General features: G+C 43.2%; 1 protein-coding gene across 4 annotated transcripts in view; it reads left to right on the top strand.

The window, feature by feature from the left end:
* LOC129866880 (protein BANP-like) overlaps positions 1 to 21,909 on the top strand; it is a 71,714-nt gene extending 49,805 nt beyond the window's left edge. For all 4 annotated transcript variants that reach the window (XM_055939895.1, XM_055939892.1, XM_055939894.1 and 1 more), the window contains 2 exons: positions 6,502 to 6,645; positions 20,191 to 21,909. In XM_055939895.1, coding sequence (XP_055795870.1) covers positions 6,502 to 6,645; positions 20,191 to 20,307 — 261 coding nt within the window. In that variant the 3' untranslated portion in view covers positions 20,308 to 21,909. The remainder of the gene's footprint in view (positions 1 to 6,501; positions 6,646 to 20,190) is intronic.
* Positions 21,910 to 27,825: the final 5,916 nt, after the last annotated feature.

The raw sequence follows: 27,825 nt of genomic DNA, 5'->3' as shown, positions 1-27,825 counted from the left end.
TTACACGTTAGATCTGAGAGGATATGAGTGATTCTATTGGGACTGATAGAAAACAGATTGGAGTGGTGCCTCTGATTTATTTGAGCGGTGCCTCATAAAAGTGTTTGTGTGTGCTTGTAGGTCTTTGTGTGTTTGTGGGTTGCAGTGAGACAGAGCTCTTTGACAAAACATGCATTCATGCACTTAGATAAATGTGCACACACACACTACCCAGTGCCAGAGACCTGGGTTACAACACAATTCATGATTTCAGATCAATTGCACAGTCAAACTTTAACCGTTGAAGACCGAATGGTTGTGTACAAGTTAACAAAACAAATATGCTTTATTTAGTTTTCTAACAACTGTCTTATTGCCCTGTATCTTTTCATTATTCAATCTAAACCAGAATCATATGCAACCAAAAGTGCAGTTTGAATTGGGACAACAAAAAAGAGGGTGGGCTGGGAAAAAGGTCCTTGTTTGCACAGTTGGTTATTGTGTTTCAATCTGGCCCTCCCTGGCTGTTTTTTGCATTAAGATGTATTTGTTGTTTGGTTCTCTGCCTTGCGCCCGACGCTGTATTTCTTCAGTATCCTGTCTCCATTTCTGTTGAAAGCATTATGGCATAAAGAACAAAAAAAGATAGATTTATCCACTTTTCTGTTCTTTTCAGAAGGTCATCGCAACTAGCAAACTCTGCTGAAGTGAATTTAAGCTGACTTGTTTGTTCGTTGTATTTTCTCCTCCAGCTCTCTTTTGGCATGGAGACAGTGTGGGCTGTTCTGATGCAGCCTTCTAATCCTCCCTTCTACACACACACACACACACACACACACACACACACACACACACCTCATTGGGCCCCGCTAGTATGTTACCGGTGTGGACAGACAATAAGAAATACTATTTAGGGGCCCCAATCCCACAAGCCGGAGGACAACAGTAACTAATGCACTTAAGAGCAGCCAAACTACCAGGTCCTATTCTCATTTATGTGGTTTCTCTCGCCAGTTAGATTGTTCTTTCTATTGGGTGTTTTTTTTCTGACAACTCACTGCAAGTGGATGTGATTTCGACTTGCGTAATGCGTGCGAACTTGGGTCTAAAGCACAAATTAGGCTATTGGAAGCAGTGCAAGAGTTGCGTGCCTGTGTAAAAGTCAGAATATGGCACTGAATGGATTGGCCCTCCCGGGGGGCTGCATGTGTCTGACTGTGTCCAAGTGTGAGATGGTGTGTAGTTTATGCCGTATCGCTAACAGATCTCTATCATGTGTTTGGGTTAATGTGGTTGATGTGTTTCCCGAGTGTCAGACCCATAATTTCATACTACAGTATGAGTGTTTTTGATCAGAACACAGTCCCTCCCCTCCTGACCTTTTCCTACAATGTGTTCTGAGAAGAAGGTGAGGAGACCGGATTTGAGGAATCAGGGAATGTCAAATTGGGAAAGTGATGAGTTCTTTTTGCATACCAAGTAGTGGGACAGGAAGTGGTCCCTGGGAGACTTCCTGTATTCACTGTAGAGATCTCACACAACGTTCCAGAACATTAAACCCCTCTGCTCTCTGTGTGCTCAGATCCTCACAGCTGAGAATGCTCTCATGAAGGTTTGAAGTCCCAACCTTTAATTGAATTGTACAAGAGTTAGTCAACCCTGGAATCCCCCGTCCTCCTTGATTGCACACTTACAGTGCATTCGGAAAGTATGCAGATCGCTTGACTTTTTCCACCTTTTGTTACGTTAGAGCCTTATGCTAAAATAGATTTTTTTTTTTTTTTTTAAATACCCTCATCGATAGCAAAACCAGATTTGTAAAAATGTTTGCACTTACTACAAATAAAAAAACTGAAATCACATTTACATAAGTATTCAGACCCTTTATTCAGTACTTTGTTGAAGCACCTTTGGCAACGATTACAGTCTCGAGTCTTGGGTATGACGCTACAAGCTTTGCACACCTGTATTTGGGGAGTTTCTCCCATTCTTCTCTGCAGATCCTCTCAAGCTCTGTCAGGGTGGATAGGGAGCATCACTGCAGTCATTTTCAGTACTCTCCAGAAATGTTCAATCGGGTTCAAGTCCAGGCTCTAGCTGGGACACTCAAGGACATTCAGAGACTTGTCCCAAAGCCACTTCTGCGTTGTCTTGGCTGTGTGCTTAGGGTTGTTTTCCTATTGGAAGGTGAACCTTCGCCCCAGTCTGAGGTTCTGAACGCTCTGGAGCAGATTTTCATCAATGATCTCTCTTTACTTTGCTCTGTTCATCTTACCCTCAATCCTAAATAGTCTCCCAGTCCCTGTCGCTGAAAAACATCCCCACAGCATGATGCTGCCACCACCATACTTCAGTGTAGGGATGGTGCCAGGTTTTCTCCAGACGTGACGCTTGGCATTCAGTCAAAATGGTTCAGTCTTGGTTTCATCAGACCAGAGAATCTTGTTTCTCATGGTCTGAGAGTCCTTAAGGTGCCTTTTGGCAAACTCCAAGTGGACTGTCATGTACCTTTTACTGAGGAGTGGCTTCCGTCTGGCCACTCTACCATAAAGGCCTGATTGGTGGAGTTCTGCAGAGATGGTTGTCCTTTTGGAAGGTTCTCCCATCTCCACAGATGACCTTTTGGAGCTCTGTCAGAGTGACCATTGGGTTCTTGGTCACCCCCCTCCCTGATTGCTCAGTATGGCTGGGCGGCCAGCTCTAGGAAGAGTCTAGGTGGTTCCAAACTTCTTCCATTTAAGAGTGATGGAGGCCACTGTGTTCTTGGGAATTTTCAATGCTGCAGAAATGTTTGGTACCCTTCCCCAGATCTATGCCTCGACACAATCCTGTCTTGGAGCTCTACGGACACTTCCTTCGACCTCATGGCTTGGTTTTTGCTCTGACATGCACTGTCAACTGTGGGACCTTGTATAGACAGGTGTGGGCCTTTCCAAATCATGGACTCCAATCAAGTTGTAAAACATCTCAAGGATTATCAATGGAAACAGGATGCACCTGAGCTCAATTTTTGAATGCACCTGAGCTCAAGGATATTTGAATCTCAAAGCAAAGGATCTGTATACTTTGAAATAATATATTTCTGTTTAAAAAATATATACATTTGCAAAAATGTCTAACAACATGTCTTTGCTTTGTCATTATTGTGTGTAGATTGAGGATTCTTTATTATTTAATCATTTTTAGAACAAGGCTCTAACGTAACAAAAAGGGAAGGGGTCTTAATACTTTCTGATGGCACTGTAAATATACTAGTAGACACTCAAATGCTACACCTAACACACTTGGAATTTCGCTTTACCTATCAAGGTCAGAATCAATTAATTATTATTCGCTAATCATTAAGTACCTGCCCTGCCATGTTTACCTACACTGTTACTCCCTACCGCATACCAGCTCCACCATTTTCACCCAATACCTACTATAGTTCCTTACTTACCTGCCTTGTTGAATTCATTCATCATGTTGTAAGTTATCATTTATTTGCTCTTCATCTATTACCATGTTCCTTTTCACCTATTATCCCCCACACACCAGCTCAACTATTTTCCGTCATTACCCACCACATCTACCTGTCAGTCTTTCATTACCTCACAGAATTACCTGCTTTCTCATTTTCACCTATCACCCCTCATATACCAGCTTAAGCTTTTTCATTTAGTACCAACTACATTCCTAGAATACTGTCATGACATTCCTGCTCCACCTGTATGTAAATGACGGGTCGAATGTGTGTATCCCTAATAAACCGATTAAGCCTAGTGTCTTTCTACAGGGTTCGTATGACTGATTTATTTATGTCACAGCTGTCTGTCTTTTTATGCAGAGCTGACTTGAACTTTTCATGTAACAGAATGTTTACAATCGATTTGTCTGTCTGTAAAGACCCTTTGTCAGTCTGTTTTGCTGTGGTCAGTTAGTATATACACAATCACTCAGACTACAATCTGCAGCCTTCAGTTTGTGTATGTTCACTCAGATGACTCTCAGCAAGACCACTCTCAGACCAAGGCTATGATCCTCTAAGTGGTCAGTGTGTGTACGGACCCCTTGTCAAGCATTTCGCTACACCTGCAATAACATCTGCTAAACATGTGTATGTGACCAATAACATTTGATTTGAATCACACACACCCTGTTAGTGTGTGCGTGTATATTACTATACCACAGAGCAGTGCCCCTAGAGCAGATTTGGGGGGTTAAGTGCCTTGCTCAAGGGCAAAATGGTAGTAGGTAGGACATAGGATATTAGACCCAGCAACCCTCCAGCTGCTGGCTCACTCCTGCAGGATTCCTCTGTCAGTCCTGGGATTCGAACCGGCTACTCTTTGATTACTGGCCCGTCTCTCAAGGCTACCGTCACACCAAATCAGCCGGTCTCTAGTTCACTATGTCTGTCTAATTTTGTGGCACTGATCTGGCTAGCGTAGCCATTGAGGCTTCCTTTTCATCTAATAGTTCCCATCAGGCTGGCTGGGAATGGTGTGTTCTGGCTGCATCAGACATTGTGGTGAAGTGAAAAAATCTGTCTAAATCTCCTGGAGCCAACCCCCCCCCCCCCCCGAGCCCGGTGGGTTAACACGACTCACAAAACACATTACAGAGTCAGCAACTTCAAAGTGAAGGTCGAGGTTTGGTTGGGGGTGGAAGGGGGCGGGTTGGTAGGGCAAGTGGGTCACATACAGCATCTGTAATTGGGGTTTTTAAGGTTTAGTTTTTTTCTGCAAATTCTGAGTCATCCCCAAATTGGGAATGTCTGTTAGGCCTGCACCCAGCTGCTCTACTCTACTAGCATGGGAGTAAGTCAGACTGGGTTAGAGCTGGAGACGGCATCAAATACCAGAGGAGCTTCACATCATGCAAGAGGTAGAGAGAGACAGACCATGTTGTAGTGTAGAGTATTAAATGCAAGCGAGAGCCATGGTTTTATTTACACACACACAGCTGTCTTACTATACCTGTGAGGACTTTTTGGGTACCAACAGTTGATTCACATTCAAAATCCTATTTGCCTTAACTCCTAATTATAACCCATACGCCTTAAATGGCTTTTTCACATTTTAGGATCGGCCATAATGTCCTCACTTGTTCGAATTCTCCTTGGTTTACTATTCTTGTGAGGATTTCTGGTCCTCACAAGTATAGTATCAAACACACACACAGCTCACTTAATATTTCCCTCCATCAGTCTTGCTGGGTCAGATGTGATTGTATGTTAGCTTTGCATGTCTGTTTACACATTCAACAACTTATTACAGTTGGCCTACTGTATGTTATCCAATAAGGTCTAGATATCATAACTCTAAACCTATAGCCCCGGTTTCCTATAGTGTGTGTGAATGTAAATCTACAGGAATACCCCACATCATGTTTCAGTTGCCCCATCGGGCTCTATTATTAATGAGTGTGTTAGAAAATGAGCTTTGGCACAGCTTGGCTGTAGTTCAACACAACAGGGTTTAGGGGTTTCCCCTCTCTCTCCTCTTCTCTCTGTTTTATCTTTCCCTCCCTCTCCCCCTTTCTCATTTTCTCTCTCTCTCTCTCTCCTCTTCTCTCTGTTTTATCTTTCCCTCCCTCTCCCCCTTTCTCATTTTCTCTCGTTCTCTCTCTCTCTCTCTCTCTCTCTCTCCATGGCGGCTGTGCATGGGAAACAAAACACTTTTTCAAATGGTAGGGCTCTTATTGGCTGATCTGTCTTTAGCGTTCCTTATTGGTCCGCTGCGTCCTCCGAGACTTGTTTGCTAGATTTTCCCTAAAGAAAGAGCATTCTCTCCTTCTAGTCACTGTTACCTGTGTGTGTGTGTGTGTGTGTGTGTGTGTGTGTGTGTGTGTGTGTGTGTGTGTGTGTGTGTGTGTGTGTGTGTGTGTGTGTGTGTGTGGCGCTAGTCTGTGCTTGTTACACCCTGATAGTTGTGACTAATAAAATAATGTAAACACACATCGGAGCATAAATGTCTTTCTGCTGTTTGTTTTAATTGGCCTCTCTTCAGGGAAGTGTAGCCAGCCAGTTAGTTACAGAGCAGACCCAGGTCCTGGCAGTAAACTCTTGATTCAGAGCATTAGCTAGCTGGCAGAAGCAGCTAACACTGACTGCATCTGAAATGGCACCCTATTCTCTATATAGTGCACTACTTCTGACCAGAGCCCTATGAGCCCTGGTCAAAATCAGTGCACTATGTAAGGAATAGGGTGCCATTTTGGCTGATGCTAAGCAGACCTCTTCTTGGGGTCGTGTGTGTTGAAGTTTGACACACAGACACATTGGTTGACCCTTGCACAAGCACTCACCACAGGCAAAATTGTTACTTCAATTATATTAACAATAGTTTTGTGATTAATTTAAGCAAATTAATTGTGATAAAGATTCACTCTATTTTTTTCAATTACATTTTATATTAATATCTCCCTTTCGCTCCCCTCTTCCTCCCTATTTTTCTCGTACTTTTTCTCCCCCTCACATTCTATCCCACCTCCCCTCTTTCTCTCACGTTCTCCCTCCCTATCTCTCCTCCCCCTGGTCAGGTGCTGCGTGGGGCCCAGCTGATAGCAGTGGCATCAGCTGACGGAGGGGCCACAACAGTGGAGGGCTCCCCCCTACAGGCCAGTGACATCCAGGTGCAGTACGTCCAACTGGCCTCCGTCAACGAGCACACCGCTACTGTACAGGTGAGGAACGCACACAAACACACAGAGACACACGTCCTTGGATGAACTGGCCATTGAGTCCGGTGGGCCTGACAGCAGCATTTCTGACCTTCTCTTTTGGATCTTAGCATCGGTTCCAACTTCCTGTTGCTCAAATTCCTGAGGTACACCTTTTACATTTACACACATCCAGTAAAGTAGACTGCGAAGGTACATTAGAGGTCTGTGCGGGACTGATTTCCTCATCACGCTGCTGCAGCTTTTCATACTGTAACAGCCTGGTCCCGCTGGCTTTTTGTCGGATTTCTACCCGCTTTCGCAAGAACTGGTCCCGAACCCAACCTCAGTCCCACAAATGTTATTTTAGGTGTATGTGACGCAGATCACTTGACAGCCATGGTCCCAGCTATTTTGCATTCAGTAGGCAATACAAAAATGTGCAAAAAATAACCCAAGAAATAGGTGAAATTCCCAGAGTTTCTCATGTGGCCCATTATTTATATTAGGCTATCAGTATTACTGGGCTACGTCAGCGAATAGGCTAAACTTAGTTTGAAAGAGAGACAGAGTTGGCTCAAGAATGGACACTTGCACTTTCTCTTGAGCTATGTGTTGCATAATAGCATACCTTAATAGGAGCAGAATGCTTGGAGGCAGAGACAAATATGAGTGATCAATATTTATTACCAGACAATGTGGTAGGCTTAAACTTGAATCATATTTAGGACGTACATTTCCTTCATTTCCTTGCATATAGCCTACTCTATTTAATAGAGACCACACGCGCAGCGGATCTCGCAAACCCAACTAGGAGAGGTAGGCTACTTAACTTGAAGCAGCAACAATGATGAGAGCGGATACATGCACTTTCTTTTACATTTTGCATAGCCTATAGCCTACCTTCTAGGAGCGGGGCGATTTGCAGGCAGAGACAAATAAATGGGTTATCAATATTCACTGAAAAGGAAAAGGCGCATCCGTGCACCTTTTCAATGATGATCAAATGTTTTAGTTGCATCTCGACTCGCGTTGATTGAGCGCCTTCCACTTCTTTCCATTATCAATATTTATTTCCAGACACTAGTAAACTCTAACCTTAACATGATTAACCACCACTTGATGGTGGCATCACAGGCCTCTGGAGGGGGGTGGATTAGTGTAAGGTATTGTGGAGGTGAGGGGGAAATAAGGAGAGGATATGGATGAAGTAGGTATTTGTAGATGATGTTAGAGTAGGTGGTTGAATGGGTGTTGTGTTTTTATTTATTTATTTATTTTATTTAACCTTTATTTAACCAGGTAGGCAAATTGAGAACACGTTCTCATTTACAATTGCGACCTGGCCAAGATAAAGCAAAGCAGTTCGACACATACAACAACACATAGTTACACATGGAGTAAAAACAAACATATAGTCAATAATACAGTGAAATAAATAAAAATAAATAAGTCTATATACAATGTGAGCAAGTGAGGTGAGATAAGGGAGGTGAAGGCAAACAGATATATGTATAAATAAATAAAAATATAAAAAGGCCATGGAGGCGAAGTGAGTACAACACAGCAAGTAAAATAAAACTAAAAAAAACACTGGAATGGTTGGTTTGCATTGGAAGAAAGTGCAAAGTAGAGACAGAAATAATGGGGTGCAAAGGAGCAAAATAAATTAATAAATAAATACAGTAGGTAAAGAGGTAGTTGTTTGGGCTAAATTGTAGATGGGTTATGTACAGGTGCAGTAATCTATGAGCTGCTCTGACAGCTGGTGCTTAAAGCTAGTGAGGGAGATGGGTGTTTCCAGTTTCAGAGATTTTTGTAGTTCGTTCCAGTCATTGGCAGCAGAGAACTGGAAGGAGAGGCGTCCAAAGGAAGAATTGGTTTTGGGTAGGGGTGTTAAAGCTGGTTCAGATGTTAGGGACATTAGGGGTAGGTGAGGTGGGGGAGGAGTATAGAGGGTTGGGTTCTAAATATACCTGAGTGGTTAAGAGCTCACACAGACATTCAGTCTCTCACACCCCCTTTAAATGACTCACACCATCTTGTACAATATCCCAGTAAAACTATGTGGTGCGATGCTCTTTCTCCTTATAATTAGTGACATGTTGAAATCAAAATGCCAGTGTAATAATTAGCAATTTCACCAAACTGCTTGCAGGTACTCAACACTCTGCTTTTCTCCCTATTGTCATGCTTTCATTCAAAGCGAATGCCCTTCTCCTTTAAGTCCTACAGTTGGTGTTTTAATTTAACAATGTAAAATGCACAGATGCATCTTCAGAAAGAGGAAAGTAATAATTACTAGATTAGCTTTGAATCCCTTGATGGTTGAGTTCAGAGAATGGGAGCCATGTGTTGAAAGCAGTAAGGGTACACAGGCACCCACAGCAGTCCCTCCTTTTATGTGGTCAAATTGGCAAGGCCAGAAACACAACAAAAGAACGAGACCTTCGCTTAGTTTTTCACTCATGTTTTGTTTTTGAAAACCATGTTGAATGCCACATGTCCTCCGTAATGCTTGGTTTGCTCACTTCCCCAAAAGTCAAGTTTTATATGGATATCTCCGATTCGTCCCATCGCCGATTCGTCCCTGCGTGACATTATAAAAAGAGTACCCGAAAAAAGCTTGGCTCTTTTAAAAGTGATTTGTTTGGCTGTTTGTAGAAATGCCAGTCCTGCTCGGAGTTGGAGTAATTTGAGTCTCCTTGTTCATTTGGACTGATGTGATTGTATACCTATGCATACACAGAGAATATCCTGCCCGCCACCTATCACTTTTTTTGGGCGACTAGCTGAATGAGGCATGGCATCCTCTGTCATCCCTGGTGTCATCTGGTCCTCCCCACATCACTTTGTCAGTTCTGTAATTTGTCCCACCTGTCCCCCATTCCCCTCTTGGAACCATAGACATCCTAAATTAATACTTCCACCAGGCTTGTGTTTGTGATGTTTCTATAGATGTATACATGATTGCCACCCCATGCATTGTGTTGAGCTGCGGTCTGGGTTCCATTTCACTTCTCTCCCCTCTCTCAGCAATCAGACCGTTGTTTGTGTACACTTTTGTGAATGGGCTTTATTTGTTCTAATGGTTGATTGTACACAGACAGCTTGACAGAAATCAACAAAGTTGACCGGGCCCTGATCAATCTCCAATTTTCTGTTCCCAAGAGATGAAATTAAGCCTCTTGGGTTAACCAAGGGCATATGGACCAGGCAGCGGAGAGAATACAACTGGCTACTCAAAGAGAGACTACTCCATTGTCATTTAACAAAGTTTTAGAGCCCACTCTTTATTTTGAAATTCAACAAAACGGTGGCCACCAAAATTTCACCTTGTTTGCTATAAAGCTGAAGGATTGGTGTTTGAGAAATGTTGGCTAACATTCAAATTCATATAAAAACGTCTGTAAATGTCAGAGTGGGCCTTTAAACATTTAGCAAATCAATCACAGTGGGCTTGTGAGGAGATGTACACTCAAGGCCAATACTGACCGTTGGGGTGCCACCCTTTCCAATTCTAAGGTCATGGAAAGGTCACTACATTTTCCCCTCCCTGAAATGTGTCGAACTGTTTTCCCAAACATATGGTAGCATTTATAACTAAGCTCTTGAAAAATTACTTCAGCTTTTTATTTATTTATCTTTTACATTTTTTCTCCCTCTTTATTTAATAGTTTCCATTACACAAGCTAGATCAAATAAAGTACACAAGCTAGATTCAAATAAGATATTTCCGAACAGGAAGGCCTGTTTGGCCTCGTGACAGATTATGCTATGTTTTTTTACATTTAGCCTTGTGATGGTTCAGACACTGGTCAGGTCTAAAGCTGGCCCTATTACACCCTAACAGGGTCTGGTCCTGGGCGGGGTCCTCATACGGTGCCAGAGATGCCTGTTATAACCAGATGAAAAACAATTGCGTAGATGAATAGAAAGAGTTTTTTTAGTTTGACACCTGGGTCATATTCATTAGGCACCAAATGGAAGAAAGCTGACTGAAACAGGGAGGGACTACCAGGACTTGCTCAATAACAACCTCTTGTTTTATTTTTCTGTTGAAAAACACATTTAAATGGTTTCCTATGGTGTGCTCTGATGGATACGATCCTGGGATATGCTTGGGAGGTGGTACAACTTACTATTAGATGTGTTTGGTTGGATGCTGTAGCAAGGTGGTCGCATAGTTTAAGCTGTGCGCTTTCTGTTGCAGGGCTGATTTCATGGCTGTTACTTATGTTGATGTCATGAGAGTTTGGTTTAATCTAGTGAAATCTTTTCAGTGTGGATATAATACTGTTGTCCAGATCAGACACCAGCTGGTATCCACTCACCTTTGTCTTGTGTTGGCTAGTCTGGTGCACCAGACACTTCTGTGTGCAATAGCTTGGGTAACTTGGGGATCAGTGGAGGCTTCTCAGAGGAGGAAGGGGAGGACCATCCTCAGTGAATTTCATGTACAACTATGCTAAATATAATCTCATGTCACCAAATAATTTATTAAAACACACTATTTTGCAATTAAGGTCTACAGTAGCCACACCAGCATGCTGTAGGGTAGCACCATGGTGTAGCCAGAGGACAGCTAGCTTCAAATCAAATCTACGTTTATTTGTAACATGCGCCGAATACAACAGGTGTAGACCTTACAGTTAAATGCTTACTTACAGGCTCTAACCAACAGTGCAATTAAAAAAAAAGAAGGTAATATGTGAACAGTAGGTGGTAAGTAAAGAAATAAAAACAACAGTAAAAAGACAGTGAAAAATTACAGCAGCGAGGCTATATACAGGCACCAGTTAGTCAGGCTGATTGAGGTAGTATGTACATGTAGATATGGTTAAAGTGATACTGCATATATGATAAGCAGAGAGTAGCAGCAGCGTAAAAGAGGGGTTGGGGGGGCACACAATGCAAATAGTTTGGGTAGCCATTTGATTACCTGTTCAGGAGTCTTATGGCTTGGGGGTAAAAACTGTTGGGAAAAAAACTGTTGGCTTTTTGTCCTAGACTTGGCACTCCGGTACCGCTTGCCATGTGGTAGTAGAGAGAACAGTCTATGATTGGGGTGGCTGGGCTCTTTGACAATTTTTAGGGACTTCCTCTGACACCGCCTGGTATAGATGTCCTGGATGGCAGGCAGCTTAGCCTCAGTGATGTACTGGGCCGAGCAATTGCGGTACAAGGCAGTAATGCAACCAGTCAGGATGCTCTCGATGTTGCAGCTGTAGAACCTTTTGAGGATCTGAGGACCCATGACAAATCTTTTTAGTTTCCTGAGGCGGAAATGGCTTTGTCGTGCCCTCTTCATGGCTGTCTTGGTGTGTTTGGACCATTCTAGTTTGTTGGTGATGTGGACACCAAGGAACTTGAAGCTCTCAACCTGCTCCACTACAGAGCGTGCTCGGTCCTCCTTTTCCTGTAGTCTACAATCATCTCCTTAGTCTTGGTTACGTTGAGGGATAGGTTGTTATTCTGGCACCATCCGGCCAGGTCTCTGACCTCCCTATAGGTTGTCTCATCGTTGTTGGTGATCAGGCCTACCACTGTTGTGTCGTCTGCAAACTTAATGATGGTGTTGGAGTCGTGCCTGGCCATGCAGTTGTCGTGTCTTTGGCATCATTAAACTGAAGACTGTTATTTTATCAAATCAATTCTCTGTAATTATTATTACGTGATTAAACTAATCACGTAAATGTAATTAACTAGGAAGTCGGGGCACCAAGGAAAATATTCAGATTACAAAGTTATAATTTTCCTAATATAACTTTCAGATACTTTAATATCTGATCAATTAATCTTCTAATTAATGAATTATTCTTTACCTCACATAAGTCTCATTCCAAACATCGTAAATTGTTGGTTATCTGCACGAACCCAGTCTTCACTATGAATCATCCATACATCAATTGTCTCAATCATTTATTTATTAACTAACAAAATAATCACAGAAATGCATAAACAAACAAACAAAGTAGATATGGTTACAAAGAAATGATAGGGGATGTGCCCTAGTGGGCTAAACTGGTATGGCGGCTTGGTAGACAAAGGGACTGAGAAGGCGCGAAAGACAAAAGACACTACACAGTTGATAATTCTAACAATTGAAATGCTAATCCTTTGCACATGAACGCTCACTCATTCGGGAATAATTGCAATCAATATATATATTTACGCTCAGTGTGTCGTCGTCATCTCTGTTGGAATTGTCCTTTTCTGTTGGAGAGTTCAGCCGAGATTCTCTCTGCGTCCCTAGAGTCTTTGGTTAGAATGGATATTTCAGAGTAACATTCAGAAATGTTCTTATAGATAGATGTTTTGGCGGTTGTCGGTCTTCGCGTTCAATGGTAGAATTTCTAGCTGCAGACTAGTAATTAGTATCAAAGATTTGCTCTTATTCTGTCGGTATCAGTTAGTCTCAGAGTTTAACCACATGGTATGGTTAAAAGATTCAGCAACCATTACAACCTTAGCTCCCTCGATGGTTGAGGTACACATGGTCTGTATTCAAACCTTAGCTCCCTCTGTGATCGAGGTACTGGTCTACTGGGAAATTCCCAATGTGGGGGTTATATCCATAACCGTAGGAAAGGGCTGTCCCATGATGCCAGATCAATGTCTGTGCTCATGGGGCGGGCCTATGACTTAGTTAAACTCCAACGGGAATTGGAGTTTCCTTCATTAACTTCTTTGGGATACCCCCCCCTTCTCTCAATTTCTGCCTGAAGACATACCCTAATCTAACTGTCTGTATCTCAGGCCCAGAAGCAAGGATATGCATGTTCTTGGTATCATTTGAAAGGAAGCACTTTGAAGTTTGTAGAAATGTGAATTGAATGTAGGAGAATATAGATCTGGTAGAAGAAAATACAAGGAAATAAACATACGTTTTCTGTTTTTTTATTGTTGTTGCATCATCTTTCAACTGAACAAGAACAGCCAAACATTCAGATATGATGCTGTGGATAATTTCGATACAGAACATAAGATGGCAACAGTATTTGAAAAAAGTTTCAGAAAGATATCTTCAGGAATGAGTGAGCTACATGACATTGAGCATGTAGTCACCCAGGTGTCCCACACAAGTTGCCCAAATGTACCCAAGTGGCCGAATTGGTACAGTGAGAAGAGAGAAGGTTTCACAGGAGAACAAAGGAACCTCTTCTCCATCATAGAACTTGAGAACTGTCTGGCTATGAGGAGAGAGACTCCTCTAGGAATTTATGACCTGCGATAACAGAGCCTGGTTGTTGGGGGAAGAGATAGAGGTGGTGAGAGAGAGAGGGGGGATGGTGGAGAGAGAGGGGGATGGTACTCGCTATCCCCAAAGAGGGTCACATCATGACACAGTCGTGGTTGAACAGGGAGTACAGGAGGAGACTGAGCACGCACCCCTGAGGGGCTCCAGTGTTGAGGATCAGCGTGGCAGATGTGTCGCTACCTATCCTCACCACCTGGGGGCGGCCCGTCAGGAAGTCCAGGATTCAGTTGCAGAGGGAGGTGTTTAGTCCCAGGATCCTTAGTTTAGTGATGAGCTTTGAGGGTACTATGGTGTTGAACGTTGAGCTGTAGTCAACAAATAGCATTCTCAAATAGGTGTTACGTTTGTCCAGGTGGGAAAGGGCAGTGTGGAGTGAAATAGAAGTTGCATCATCTGTGGATCTGTTTGGCGCTATGCAAATTGGACTGGGTCTAGGGTTTCTGGGATAATGGTGTTGATGTGAGCCATTACCAGCCTTTCAAAGCACTACAATGGCTATGGACGTGAGTTCTACGGGTCTGTAGTTATTTAGGCAGTTTGCATTCGTGTTCTTGGGCACAGGGACTATGGTGGTCTGCTTGAAACATGTTGGTATTACAGACTCAATCAGGGACATGTTGAAAATGTCAGTGAAGACACCTGCCAGTTGGTCAGCACGTGCCCAGAGCACACGTCCTGGTATCCATCTGGCCCCACAGCCTTGTGAATGTTGACCTGTTTAAAGGTCTTAGTCACGTCGGCTACGGAGAGCGTGATCACACAGTCGTCCGGACCAGCTGATGCTCTCATGTATGCCACAGTGTTGCTTGCCTCGAAGCAAACATAGAAGTGATTTAGCTCATCTGGTAGGCTTGTGTCACTGGGCAGCTCGCGGCTGTGCTTCCCTTTGTAGTCTGTAATAGTTTGCAAGCCCTGCCACATAAGACGAGTGTCAGAGCCGGTGTAGTACGATTCAATCTTAGCCCTGTATTGATGCTTTGCCTGTTTGATGGTTCGTTGGAGGGCATAGCAGGATTTCTTATAAGCTTCCGGGTTAGAGTCCCGCACCTTGAAAGTGGCAGCTCTACCCTTTAGCTCAGTGTGAATGTTGCCTGTTATCCATGGTTTCTGGTTGGGGTATGTACATTCGTGGCCAAAAGTTTTGAGAATGACACAAATATACATTTTCACAAAGTCTGCTGCCTCAGTTTGTATGATGGCAATTTGCATATACTCCAGAATGTTATGAAGAGTGATCAGATGAATTGCAATTAATTGCAAAGTCCCTCTTTGCCATGCAAATGAACTGAATCCCCAAAAAACATTTCCACTGCATTTCAGCCCTGCCACAAAAGGACCAGTTGACATCATGTCAGTGATTCTCTCGTTAACACAGGTGTGAGGGTTGACGAGGACAAGGCTGGAGATCACTCTGTCATGCTGATTGAGTTCGAATAACAGACTGGAAGCTTCAAAAGGAGGGTGATGCTTGGAATCATTGTTCTTCCGCTGTCAAACACGGTTACCTGCAAGGAAACACGTGCTGTCATCATTGCTTGCACAAAAAGGGCTTCACAGGCAAGGATATTGCTGCCAGTAAGGTTGTACCTAAATCAACCATTTATCATCAAGAACTTCAAGGAGAGCGGTTCAATTGTTGTGATGAAGGCGCCCAAGAAAGTCCAGCAAGTGCCAGAACCGTTTCCTAAAGTTGATTCAGCTGCGGGATCGGGGCACCACCAGTACAGAGCTTGCTCAGGAATGGCAGCAGGCAGGTGTGAGTGCATCTGTACGCACAGTGAGGCGAAGACTTTTGGAGGATGGCCTGGTGTCAAGAAGAGCAGCAAAGAAGCCACTTCTCTCCAGGAAAACATCAGGGACAGACTAATATTCTGCAAAAGATACAGGGATTGGACTGTTGAGGACTGGGGTATAGTCATTTTCTCTGATGAATCCCCTTTCCGATTGTTTGGGGCATCTGGAAAAAAGCTTGTCTGGAGAAGACAAGGTGAGCGCTATCATCAGTACTGTGTCATGCCAACAGTAAAGCATTCTGAGACCATTCATGTGTGGCGTTGCTTCTCAGCCAAGGGAGTGGGTTCACTCACAATTTTGCCTAAGAACACAGCCATGAATAAAGAATGGGACCAACACATCCACTGAGAGCAACTTCTCCCAACTATCCAGGAACAGTTTGGTGACGAACAATGCCTTTTCCAGCATGATGGAGCACCTTGCCATAAGGCAAAAGTGATAACTAAGTGGCTCGGGGAACAAAACATCGATATTTTGGGTCCATGGCAAGGAAACTCCCCAGACCTTAATCCCATTGAGAACTTGTGGTCAATTCTCAAGAGGCGGGTGGACAAACAAAACCCCACAAATTCTTACAAACTCCAAGCATTGATTATGCAAGAATGGGCTGCCATCAGTCAGGATGTGGCCCAGAAGTTAATTGACGGCATGCCAGGGCGGATTGCAGGGGTCTTGAAAAAGAAGGGTCAACACTGCAAATACTCTTTGCATCAACTTCATGTAATTGTCAATAAAAACCTTTGACACTTATGAAATGCTTGTAATTATTCTTCAGTATTCCATAGTAACATCTGACAATAATATCTAAAGACACTGAAGCACCGAAGCAGAAATTAATATTTGTGTCATTCTCAAAACTTTTGGCCACATGTATGTAAAGTCACTGTGGGGACGACGTCCTCGATGCACTTATTGATAAAGCCAGTGACTGATGTGGTGTACTCCTCAATGCCATCGGAAGAATCCCGGAATATGTTCCTGTCTGTGATAGCAAAACAGTCCTGTAGTTTAGCATCTGCTTCATCTGATCGTTTTTTTTGTAGACTGAGTCACTGGTGCTTCCTGCTTGTAAGCAGGTATCAGGAGGATAGAATTTTGGTCGGATTTACCAAATGGAGGGCGAGTGGGAGCTTTGTACACGTCTCTGTGTGTGGAGTACAGGTGATCTAGAATTTTTCCCCCCCTCTGGTTGCACATTTAACTTTAATCGAAATTAGGTAGAACTGATTTAAGTTTCCCTGCATTAAAGTCTCCGGCCACTAGGAGCACCACCTCTGGTAGAGCGGTTTCCTGTTTGCGTATTTCCTTATACAGCTGACTGAGTGCGGTCTTAGTGCCAGCATCTGTCTGTGGTGGTACATAAACTGCCACGAAAAGTATAGCTGAAAACTCTCTAGGCAAATAGTGTGGTCTGCATTTTATCGCAAGATCCTCTACTTCAGGCGAGCAAAATCTAGAGACTTCCTTAGATTTTGTGCAACAACTGTTGTTTACAAATATGCACAGACCGCCCACCTCGTCTTACCGGAGTGTGCTGTTCTATCTTGCCGGTGCAGCGTATATCCCGCTAGCTGAATATCCATTTCATCATTCAGCCATGATTCCGTGAAACATAAGATATTACAGTTTTTGATGTCCCGTTGGTAGGATATTCGTGATCGTACCTAGTCTAATATATTTTCCAATGATTGCACGTTGGCGAGTAATATTGACGGTCATGGCAGCTTTCCCACTCGCCTTCTGCGGGTCCTCTCGAGGCACCCCGCTCTGTGTCCTCTGTACCTACGTCTCTTCCTCTTGCAAATAACTGGGATGTTGGCCTTGTCGGGTGTTCGAAGAATGTCCTGTGCGTCCTGCTTGTTGAAGAAAAAATCTTTGTCTAATCCGAGGTGAGTGATCGCTGTCCTGATATCCAGAAGCTCTTTTTTTGCCGTAAGATATGGTACATTGACTTGCTTTTTTGCCTTAAGCTTCTGGGTACATTGACTTCAATACAAAACCTAGGAGGCTCATGGTTCTCACCCCCTTCCATAGACTTACACAGTAATTATGTCAACTTCTGGAGGATGTCATCCAACCTATTAGAGCTCTTGCAGCATAAACTGACATCTTTTCCACCCAATCATTTTTTGCTGTTTTAAAGCTAATTTCCTGTAATTCTACACATTTGCCATGAGGCAGAGAGAAACAAATTCTGTTTTAAAGCTAATTTCCTGCATATCTAGAAAGTTTTACCACGGGGCTGAGAAAAAAATGGCCGTTTTTAAAGCCAATTTCCTGTTTTTAGTTGTTTAAGTTAACACTGAATGTTTTCCCACGCTAAATCATTTTCAAAAATGCAGAAAAAAACCTTGCAGGTACGCTGTTGGGGAGAACTTTGGCATCTCGGCCAGGAAAGAATGACTCAACGCTGTTCTCACTTTCTGTCTCTCTCTCTCTCTCTCTCTCTCTCTCTCTCTCTCTCTCTCTCTCTCTCTCTCTCTCTCTCTCTCTCTCTCTCTCTCTCTCTCTCTCTCTCTCTCTCTCTCTCTCTCTCTCTCTCTCTCTCTCTCTCTCTCTCTCTCTCTCTCTCTCTCTGTCTCTCTGTCTCTCTGTCTCTCTCTATGTCTCTCTCTATGTCTCTCTCTATGTGCACAGTGACTCTTCCTTGACTCATCTTTTACTGGGGTTTACCCATTCCACCTCTCCGTGCCTCTCGGATCGGAGGTTGGCCCAGGAGATAATACGTCTGCATTTTATTAGAGACTATAGCCCTTCCCTGGTGAGGATAACAAGCACGCAGAGGAGCTTCCCTGAGACGATTTCTGACATTTTGTGCGGGAATTCTACAGTTGTGTAAGACAACAGTTTCATCAGCTGTCCGGGTGGCTCGTCTCAGGCCATCCCGCAGGTGAAGAAGCCATATGTGGAGGTCCTGGGCTGGCGTGGTTACATGTGGTCTCCAGTTGTAAGGCCCTTTGGACGTACTGACAAATTCTCCAAAACGATGGAGGCGGCTAATGGTAGAGAAATTAATATTCAATTCTCTGGCAACAGCTCTGTTGGACATTGCTGTAGTCGCATGGCAATTGCACGCTCCCTCAACTTCAGACATATTTGGCATTGTGTTGTGACAAAACTGCACATTTTAGTGGCCTTTTATTGTCCCCAGCAGAAGGTGCACCTGTGTAATTATCATGCTGTTTAATCAGCTTGATATGCTGGGGATATGTCACACCTGTTAGGTGGATGGATTATCTTGGCAAAGGAGAAATGCTCACTAACAGGGATGTAAACAAATGTGTGCACAACATTTCAGAGATGCATTTTGTGCGTATGGAAATTTTCAGGGATCTTTTTTATTTCAGCTCATGAAACTTGGGACCAACACTTTACATGTTGCATTTTTATATTTTTGTTCAGTATATTTCCTCTTCAACAAAACTGTTTGAATAAGGCTTGGAAAATACTTAAATTCTTTCTAAATATACACGGTATAATCAAATTATAAAACCACTAACCTTCCTTATAACTGTAAAGTACATATTTTCTAAAGGTGTCTCTCTTGATAAAAAAATCTGCCCCCACCGCTGTGAATGTCACACAGATATCTAGCTCATTAGGAACTATGACCTTTGTTTTTTGTTTAAAATCTATTAAGAATTTTAGATTAATGGCTATAAATCAATTTCCGAATGTGATATAGTGATGAAACCACTCTCCCCTGCTGCGCTACGATGTAAGGATTGCAGGCATGTGCTTTGTCATATGGTTCAGCCATGAGTTGATGGAAAGTCGGAAGAGTGAATGAAATGGTAGGAGGGACATCCAAGCTTTAAGTGGTTTCAGGTTTCACATCCTATGTCACACAGGCGCAAGAAAATATACTACTGTGTCCTTGGGAACCTAGGCTATTGCTCAGTGTACACAGAACGATTTATAAGCAAATATGTCGGTCTGAACCAGTACCAGAAACACGCATGTCCCCTAAACAGAAGACTTTACATCTAAGAGGTTTGAAGACGTGCATCCATAGATGCTATACTCCAAATTTGGTGTGGAGCGGTTCTGGAGAAGACATTTTAAAGTAGTCAACGTCATGAACATTTTTCCAAATTACATGAAAAGCATTCTGCATGATCTGTTCGATTTTGAGTTCTGATATTTGGCAAGCGTAGTAAGGATTACAGAAGAAGCTCATCCTAGGTTGAGGTGTCAACCTAGGACCATAGCTTGAACCCTGCAATGTCTGCTTGCAGCTATATTTTATAACTTGTCTCTCTCTTTCTCTCGCTCTACTTTGGTTTCATCTTCATCTTCCCTCTCTCTCCACCTCTCCCCTCCAACTCACTGCTCTCTGTATCTCCCCTTCTTCCGCTGTCCTCCTCACTCTCTCTTCCCTGGCTTCCCTATATTCTCCTGCATTTCTCCTACCCCTCTTCCTCCCTTGTTTCTTCCCTCCCCATCTCTTCCTCCCGCCCCCACTCCCCTTCTCATCCCTCCCCTCCTTTCCCTCCCCAACTCTCTGTTCCCAGGTGGCAGAACTGGCCCCAGCCATGCAGGGTGAGATGGAGGTGAAGGAGGGATCCATCCATCTGCCAACAGAGGAGAATGGGGAGGTGGTGCAGATCGTCAGTTCTGTGGGCACCTGAGGGCCTGGAGAGGGAGATGGCCACCACAGAGATACAGAGGTGTGGATGAAAGGGATGGGGAGTGGGGGATTCAATAAATACAGACAATTAAATGAACAAACAATTAACTAAGAGAGAAAAATGAGCAAATGTCAACAGAACAGATCAAGAAAAGTGTTTTAGTTATTTAGTTATTCCTCTGATTGATTGTCATCATCAGAAGAGGACATGGCCTGGGATTAAACCCCACCCATGAAGGATGCTGCTCAGGCAGACAGACCCTCACTGGCTACACCTCAGCGCTGGAAAAGCATGGAGCTATTAGAATTTAAGCTGATTGGCTCAATTTATATTTGCAGTAGGCTACACTAACCCCCTAGACACGTACTTCCAATACTGTACTGTTCTCCTCTATAGCATCATGCAATCGTGCCATGTTGGACTGCTGTGGAAAGTAGTACAAGCCTAAAATGGGCACTTATTCATGGTTGAGTTTTCTTTGACTTTGCCTGTTTGTCCATCATTTCTGGTCTGGACCCTGGCTTTCGTTGCCATCTTTTCCCAGCTTTTCCTGAAATTATTGACACCCTTGATAAAGATGAGCAATAATGACTGTATAAAGTAATTAAGTAATTAAATTACTGAGCTATATTGTATGCTCAAAAAATGTGGTAATTATATTTTATACTAATACAATTGCTCAAATGTTTAGTTAACTCAGCAAAAAAAGAAACATCCTCTATCTATTTTCAGAAAACTTAACTTGTAAATATTTGTATGAACATAAGATTCAACAACTGAGACATAAACTGAACAAGTTCCACAGACATGTGACTAACAGAAATGGAGTAATGTGTCCCTGAACAAAGGGGGGGGGGGGGGTCAAAATCAAAGTAACAGTCAGTATCTGGTGTGGCCACCAGCTGCATTTCGCACTGCAGTGCATCTCCTCCTCATGGACTGCACCAGATTGTGCGTTCCTGGTGTAACTCGGGCAGTTGTTGTTGCCATCCTGTACCTGTCCCGCAGGTGTGATGTTCGGATGTACCGATCCTGTGCAGTTGTTGTTACACGTGGTCTGCCACTGCGAGGACAATCAGCTGTCCGTCCTGTCTCCCTGTCGCGCTGTCTTAGGCGTCTTACAGTACGGACATTGCAATTTATTGCCCTGGCCACATCTGCAGTCCTCCTGCCTCCTTGCAGCATGGCTAAGGCACTTTCACGCAGATGAGCAGGGACCCTGGGCATCTTTATTTTGATGTTTTTCAGAATCAGTAGAATGGCCTCTTTAGTGTCCTAAGTTTTCAGTTTAAACTGTGACCTTAATTGCCTACTGTCTGTAAGCTGTTAGTGTCTTAACGACCGTTCCACAGGTGCATGTTCATTCATTGTTTATGGTTCATTGAATAAGCATGGGAAACAGTGTTTAAACCCTTTACAATGAAGATCTGTGAAGTTATTTGGATTTTTACGAATCATCTTTGAAGACAGGGTCCTGAAAAACGTGCGTTTCTTTTGTTGCTGAGTTTATTTGGTCCCATAATCCTAGCACGCAATGACTACATTGAAATTGACTTACATGTAGAGTATCCAGAGAAAAATAAACTTGTTTTTCTTGCTGTATTTCTTTGGAGGACACATTCACGTGAATAAAATATTTTGTGGTGCCGCAAATGTAAGTTTTGCTCTTACATTTCAAATGTATTTTCATCTTCTCTTTATAGACAGTGGTCAACAAACTCCAAATCAATCTCAAGAGGTTCAAGATGTACAGAAATATGCTTCTGTGGAGATGTTAAGAGAGTGGGAAGGAGCGCTCACTGCTCAACATTTGGGTGTTTGGGTCCATGGTGTGTGATGATATGCTATTGCAGTGCTATTTTTGAGCTAGCCTGTGTTTTTCCATTTACATTACTTTAAGGGCCTATCTTTTCTAAGAGGAAAAACAAAACCAACATGAATGATGGCTGTGCCCAGCTGGTGGCTGTCCTATCACCTCAGACCACAAAACATCAGCTGACATTTTCTATTAATTACCCAACAATTCTATGTTGGGTAATTGTTGAACCGCCAGTGTTTGTCGACACCCAGCAGGTGATCTACTGCCCCCGATATTCATGTTGGTCTTTCTTCCATGTAATGTAATGCAGGTAAACAAACGTAACACTTTCTGGTAAACAATTAACCATGATACACTGATAAAGATTCACATGGAGTTAGACATGCTCAGGAGGAATAGATTATACACATACACAGTGGAGTTATATTACAAGATGGCTTACGTTATCTGATGTAAGTTTCCACACTTGACACACTCATATCGATTAATTGTACAGATCACTCATTCTTTCACTCATTCCCTCCCTTCACAAAACACATCCTGTGTGTGTGTGTGTATGCACACCTGGTCATGCATACAGTACATGTCAAGGTGTGTGTGTGTAAGGAGCGATTCTATTCCAGATAAATTGGGCTCTTCGGCGCACTTTAGTGCATATGGGAGATTTCCCAGACACAGTGTGACGTAATGGTGTACAGTATTTTGGAGCGGCAGCAAGAACCAGTCGTACTAGGAGAGCAGAACTAGATAACATCTGTTGTTTCCCTTTATTTTCTCTCATTCTGTCTGCCTACACTCTGTCTCCTATGTTTCAATCCCACTCGGTTTCTCCTTTCGTCTCGCTGTCTTCCTCTGTCGAACTCTGACTCTCACACACTCTTTGACACTGTAGAGCAGTAAGTTTTGGCATGGGCAGTCCCAGCCTCCCCCTGGCCTGCTCTTCCCTCCTCCCTTCCCCCTCTGAATCCAAGGAGGACCTGGCCGTCCTATCTCCTATTTCCTCAAGATGAGCAAACAGCCCTGGGTGTAACGGCCTGGATCCTTCACGTTTTACAACCCTGGACCCTGGCAACTGCATGGGCCTTCTGAGCTCTGGCACGGAAACCTGCTGAAAAACAGAGATAAATGATGCAGGGATGGAGTGGCTAAGTTTGGAGGAGAGACCAGAAAACCGGGCACCAGGATAAGGTGACTAAGGGGGCAATTCAATTTAGACATTTTGGGGGGGGGGGGGGGGGGGGGGGGTCGGTCTTGCATTGGAATTAAATTGAATTATGCTCATCACGCTACACCACAAACAAAGTTAAGATGCAGAGACTGAGATCCTTGAAGGCTTTTGAAGTGACAGGTACACTACATAACCAAAAGTATGTGGACACCTGTTTGTTGAACGTTTCATTCCAAACTCATGGGCATTAATATGGCTTTCCACTAGGTGCTGGAGCATTGCTTCCATTCAGCCTCAAGCATTCATGAGGTCGGGCACTGATTTTGGCAATCTAGGCCTGGCTCGCAGTCAGTGTTCCAATTCATCCCAAGGGTGTTCAATAGGGTTGAGGTCAGGGCTATCAGGCCAGTCAAGGTCTTCACCGATCTCGACAAACCACTTCTGTATGGACCTCACTTTGTGCATGGGGGTATTGTCATACTGAAACAGGAAAGGGCCTTCCCCAAACTGTTTCCATAAAGTTGGAGCACATAATTGTCTAGAATGTCATTGTATGCTCTAGCGTTAAGATTTCCCTTCACTGAAACTAAGGGGCCTAGCCTGAACCATGAAATACAGCCCCAAACCATTATTCCTCCTCCACCAATCTTTAGTTGGCACCATGCATTGGAGCAGGTAGCGTTGTCCTGGCATCCGCCAAATACAGATTAGTCAGTTCATGTGTTGACGTTGCTTCCAGAGGCAGTTTGTAACTCTGTAGTGAGTGTTGCAATCGAGGACAGAATATTTGTACGCGCTTCAGCACTCGGCGGTCCCGTTCGGTGAACTTGTCAGGCCTACCACTTTGTGGCTGAGCCGTTGTTGCTCCTAAACATTTCCACATCACAATAACAGCACTTACAGTTGACCAGGGCAGAAATTTGACGAACTAAATTGTTGGAAAGGTGGCATCCTATGACGGTGCCACATTGAAAGTCACAAAGCTCTTCAGTAAGGCCATTCTACTGCGAATGTTTGTCTGGGGAGATTGCGTGGCTGTGTGCTTGATTTTATACACCTGTCAGTAACGGGTATGGCTGAAATAGCCGAATCCACTAATTTGAAGGGGTGTCCACATACTCTTGCGTGTATATATAGTGTAGGTTAGTGCGAAATCTGTAGTCTCGTGCGCTGTATCAGCACCATGGGCAGCGCCATACACACTAAAGTAGCAAGGCCGTTTTGGTAATGAATACAGGCTACAAGATAGATGAGGCAATTCACCTATTAAGCAGCCTATTTGAATGCAACCGTACACACTGCTGTTTTACCAAAATAATGCTAGCTAAATGCTGAAAGTATTAGCCTAGTTATACATTCATGCAAACAAAAATACTGAACAGCAGTTTGGCTTAGAATACCGACACAACTGGGAATGAATGACTGCATACAGAACAAAACAAAGGTATCAAGTAGTAGGCCTAGTAAACAAAATATCAGATCGCTAAAGGCATGACACAATCTATATTTAGGATAGTTACAGTAAACAAACGCAGTAAACAAAAGGTGACTTGAGATCCAAAACAGCATACAGCCTACTACAGTGAGATGCAGCCATGCACAGCTGTCTTGCCAAATAAATAGGCCTACAGTATAGGCCCGCTTCAAACATGGAAAATTTGCCGCTCATCAGTTCAGCAACACGTTGTGATATGGCACAATGCACTTCTGTGTATCAAATTCGACCCATAGAATCAATTAAGCAATGCCAGCCTAGCATAAACAATACCAACAGTTCCATTTACAACCACGAAAACCAATAGGCTATCAAGAAAACCATAATCGAATATCGTTCTATGATGAAACGTACCGATATGTAGCTATACCCAGGGGCATCATTTGGGATCTTGTATTGGAACTGTATTGATTTCTGCTTATATCATGCTATACCACAATGAACATAAGTTCAAATGCTTTCAACCAATAAGTCAGGTTGGTGCGAAATCGTCACTGTGCTCTCAGCACCATGGACAGCGCCTTACACACAAAATAAAGATGTTGATAAAGCAAAACAGCTAGATTGTTTCTTACCCTTTCAGAAGAGTTGGAGGCTCCTTGATGCTCTGTGGAACTTCCTGAGTAATCGATCATTACATTTTCCCTGAAATCTTCCTGTAAGATTCCCCTCAAATGCCAGTTGGATTAGTTGAGCTTCAAGTGGTTTCCATTTGGAGAGGGCGATATCAGTCTGCAAAAACTGGTGAGCGTCACTAAACTTACAGTAGCTATCACCTAATCTGTTTTGCTAAGTTCCAGCAGTGGTTTCACCTTTATCACATCTATATACTCATGGCTCTCTGGGTCAAGGGCACACAGGGCCTCAACCAGATGGATGTTGCGTTTGTTCTGACATTTCACCAATGACAGCATCCAACATGCTGAAGAACAGTATTTTACACTCAATGGATATATTTTCACATCCTGTAGGACTCTTGGTCCCATCTACCTTCAGCTGTGTACCAAGATTCTCTGGTTTCTTCAACTATTTCCTCAGTGACAATCTCATTCATGAGCCCCACGATTTCATTTTGAATATTGTGTGACGTGTGTGGCATTTTGGGGTATGGTGCTAAACACCTTGGCAAGTTCCTTTTTTGGAGAGAATATTCCATCATAGACAGAACAAGTCCACTACTCCCCTCCCCTCTTGACTATCGCATCCAATGTCCCCCGCAGTGATTGCTGGTTTGAAACAAGGAACTCAATAATGTCGACAATCGGCGACATGTACAGTACCAGTCAAAAGTTTGGACACCTACTCATTCAAGGGTTTTTATTTATTTTTACTATTTTCTACATTGTAAAAACCAAGAAATATATGTATATATTTTTCAAAGTAGCCACCCTTTGCCTTTTTGAAAGCTTTGCACATTCTTGGTATTCTCTCAAACGGTCTTGAGGAGTTCCCACATATGCTAAGCACTTGTTGACTGCTTTTCCTTCACTCTGCGGTTCAACACATCACAAATCACCTCAATTGGGTTAGCTGGTTTGATCTAGCTAAATAGGCTAAGGCTAATAACACTAATGCTTTTTACAGCTAGATAAGAAGCTAAATAAACTCTAGTGGTGGGGTGTGAGGCAGGGTTGAGTGAAGCAGCTTCAACTGTGAACTTGACCCCGCCCTTATAAATCAAACCACGTTATTCACTTAGCCTACCACAGTTGAAGTGTTTTTTACCACTTTTTATGGAAACCCAAAGGAGTCATATCTAACAGGCCCGGTGGCTTTCCAATTCCATAGCCCCCATACACAGCCGCGGCACTCTGTCCATTGTGTTAACAAAGCGCAGCAGAGATACAGATTTTGCGCCAACCTTCAATCATTCACATTTTTTTTGCAATTTTTATATAGGGACATAAAGCTAAAACTGAGGGGGCACAAGTTTCAAATGAGGGAGCTAAGCCACCTTTTGCCCCCTCGTGGAGCTGGATATGAATGACTCCCATCCTCCTCTCAACACCCACATGTTCTTTTGATGGCAGCCCCATCAAGGATCCAGCCTGGTTGTAGATTGATATGTGCTTAGCCAACTCCTCAGACTGTCATGAACGATCCAATGATTTCCCATAGTTGTATGTATGGCATGACATATGTAACATGACAATGGCTGTCAGGGGAGTTGGCTAAAGCACATTCTGATCGGGGACCAGGAGATTCACTGATGTTTACTATATCAACTCTTTATTGCCAAAGTGAAGTTTTACAATGCTTGAAGGGTTATCCTGGGATACGTAAAATGCAGAGAACATAGTTTGGCTTTTAAATTTTTTATTTTCATCCAATCATATTGTTTCCAGGGAAATAAATCAGCACTTGTTATAATCTTGTGAAAGCAATGCTCCTCAGAGCCAGGAGGTGTCTGATGCTGGCTCACACTCAGCTGAAACACCAGGGCAGAGTCACTGTTTAAGAATCACATTTCCTCACCATCCTTTTACATCTCCCAGGCTCTGACATATGGATCTCTGTAGAGTGGGTGGTCCTGTGCCAGGGATTCACGGCTGGCTTATGGTGAGAGCTATTGTTTGTATGTTGAGTAGGGAATGAGTGAGTGTTTGCATTGTCTTTACACTGGTTTGATTAGAGAAATGGATCATTGAGTGCGTGGAGATTTCACAGGTTGGGGATCACAGAGTCTGAGGAACTCAGGAGCTCCCATTATTTATCCAACTGCCTGCAGGCTGGAGAGTGCAGACCACCAAGCATTCTAATGGGAACAGTCAAGCATATTAAATGCTCTTTCTTATAAATGATCTTTCCCTTGAGGTAATTGCCAATATGGCATGATGGGTGAAAGCTATGTGATAAGAGTTAAACATTTTCTTACATTTGCTTACACATTCAATTATGTTGCATTAGTGAAGGAGGAAATATGCATCTTGAGTATTTGAGTAAGCCAGGCCAAGGACACATATTTGAGAGGACCACGCATCATGTACAAATCATCTGAAAGTATCTAAAATTGATTGTGTAGCTCAACGAAGTCCC

Source organism: Salvelinus fontinalis, chromosome 12 (assembly GCF_029448725.1).
Source record: "Salvelinus fontinalis isolate EN_2023a chromosome 12, ASM2944872v1, whole genome shotgun sequence".
Classification (NCBI taxonomy): Eukaryota; Metazoa; Chordata; class Actinopteri; order Salmoniformes; family Salmonidae; genus Salvelinus; species Salvelinus fontinalis.
Note: the sequence above shows the minus strand (reverse complement) of the source record. Positions and strands in the feature narration are given on the sequence as shown.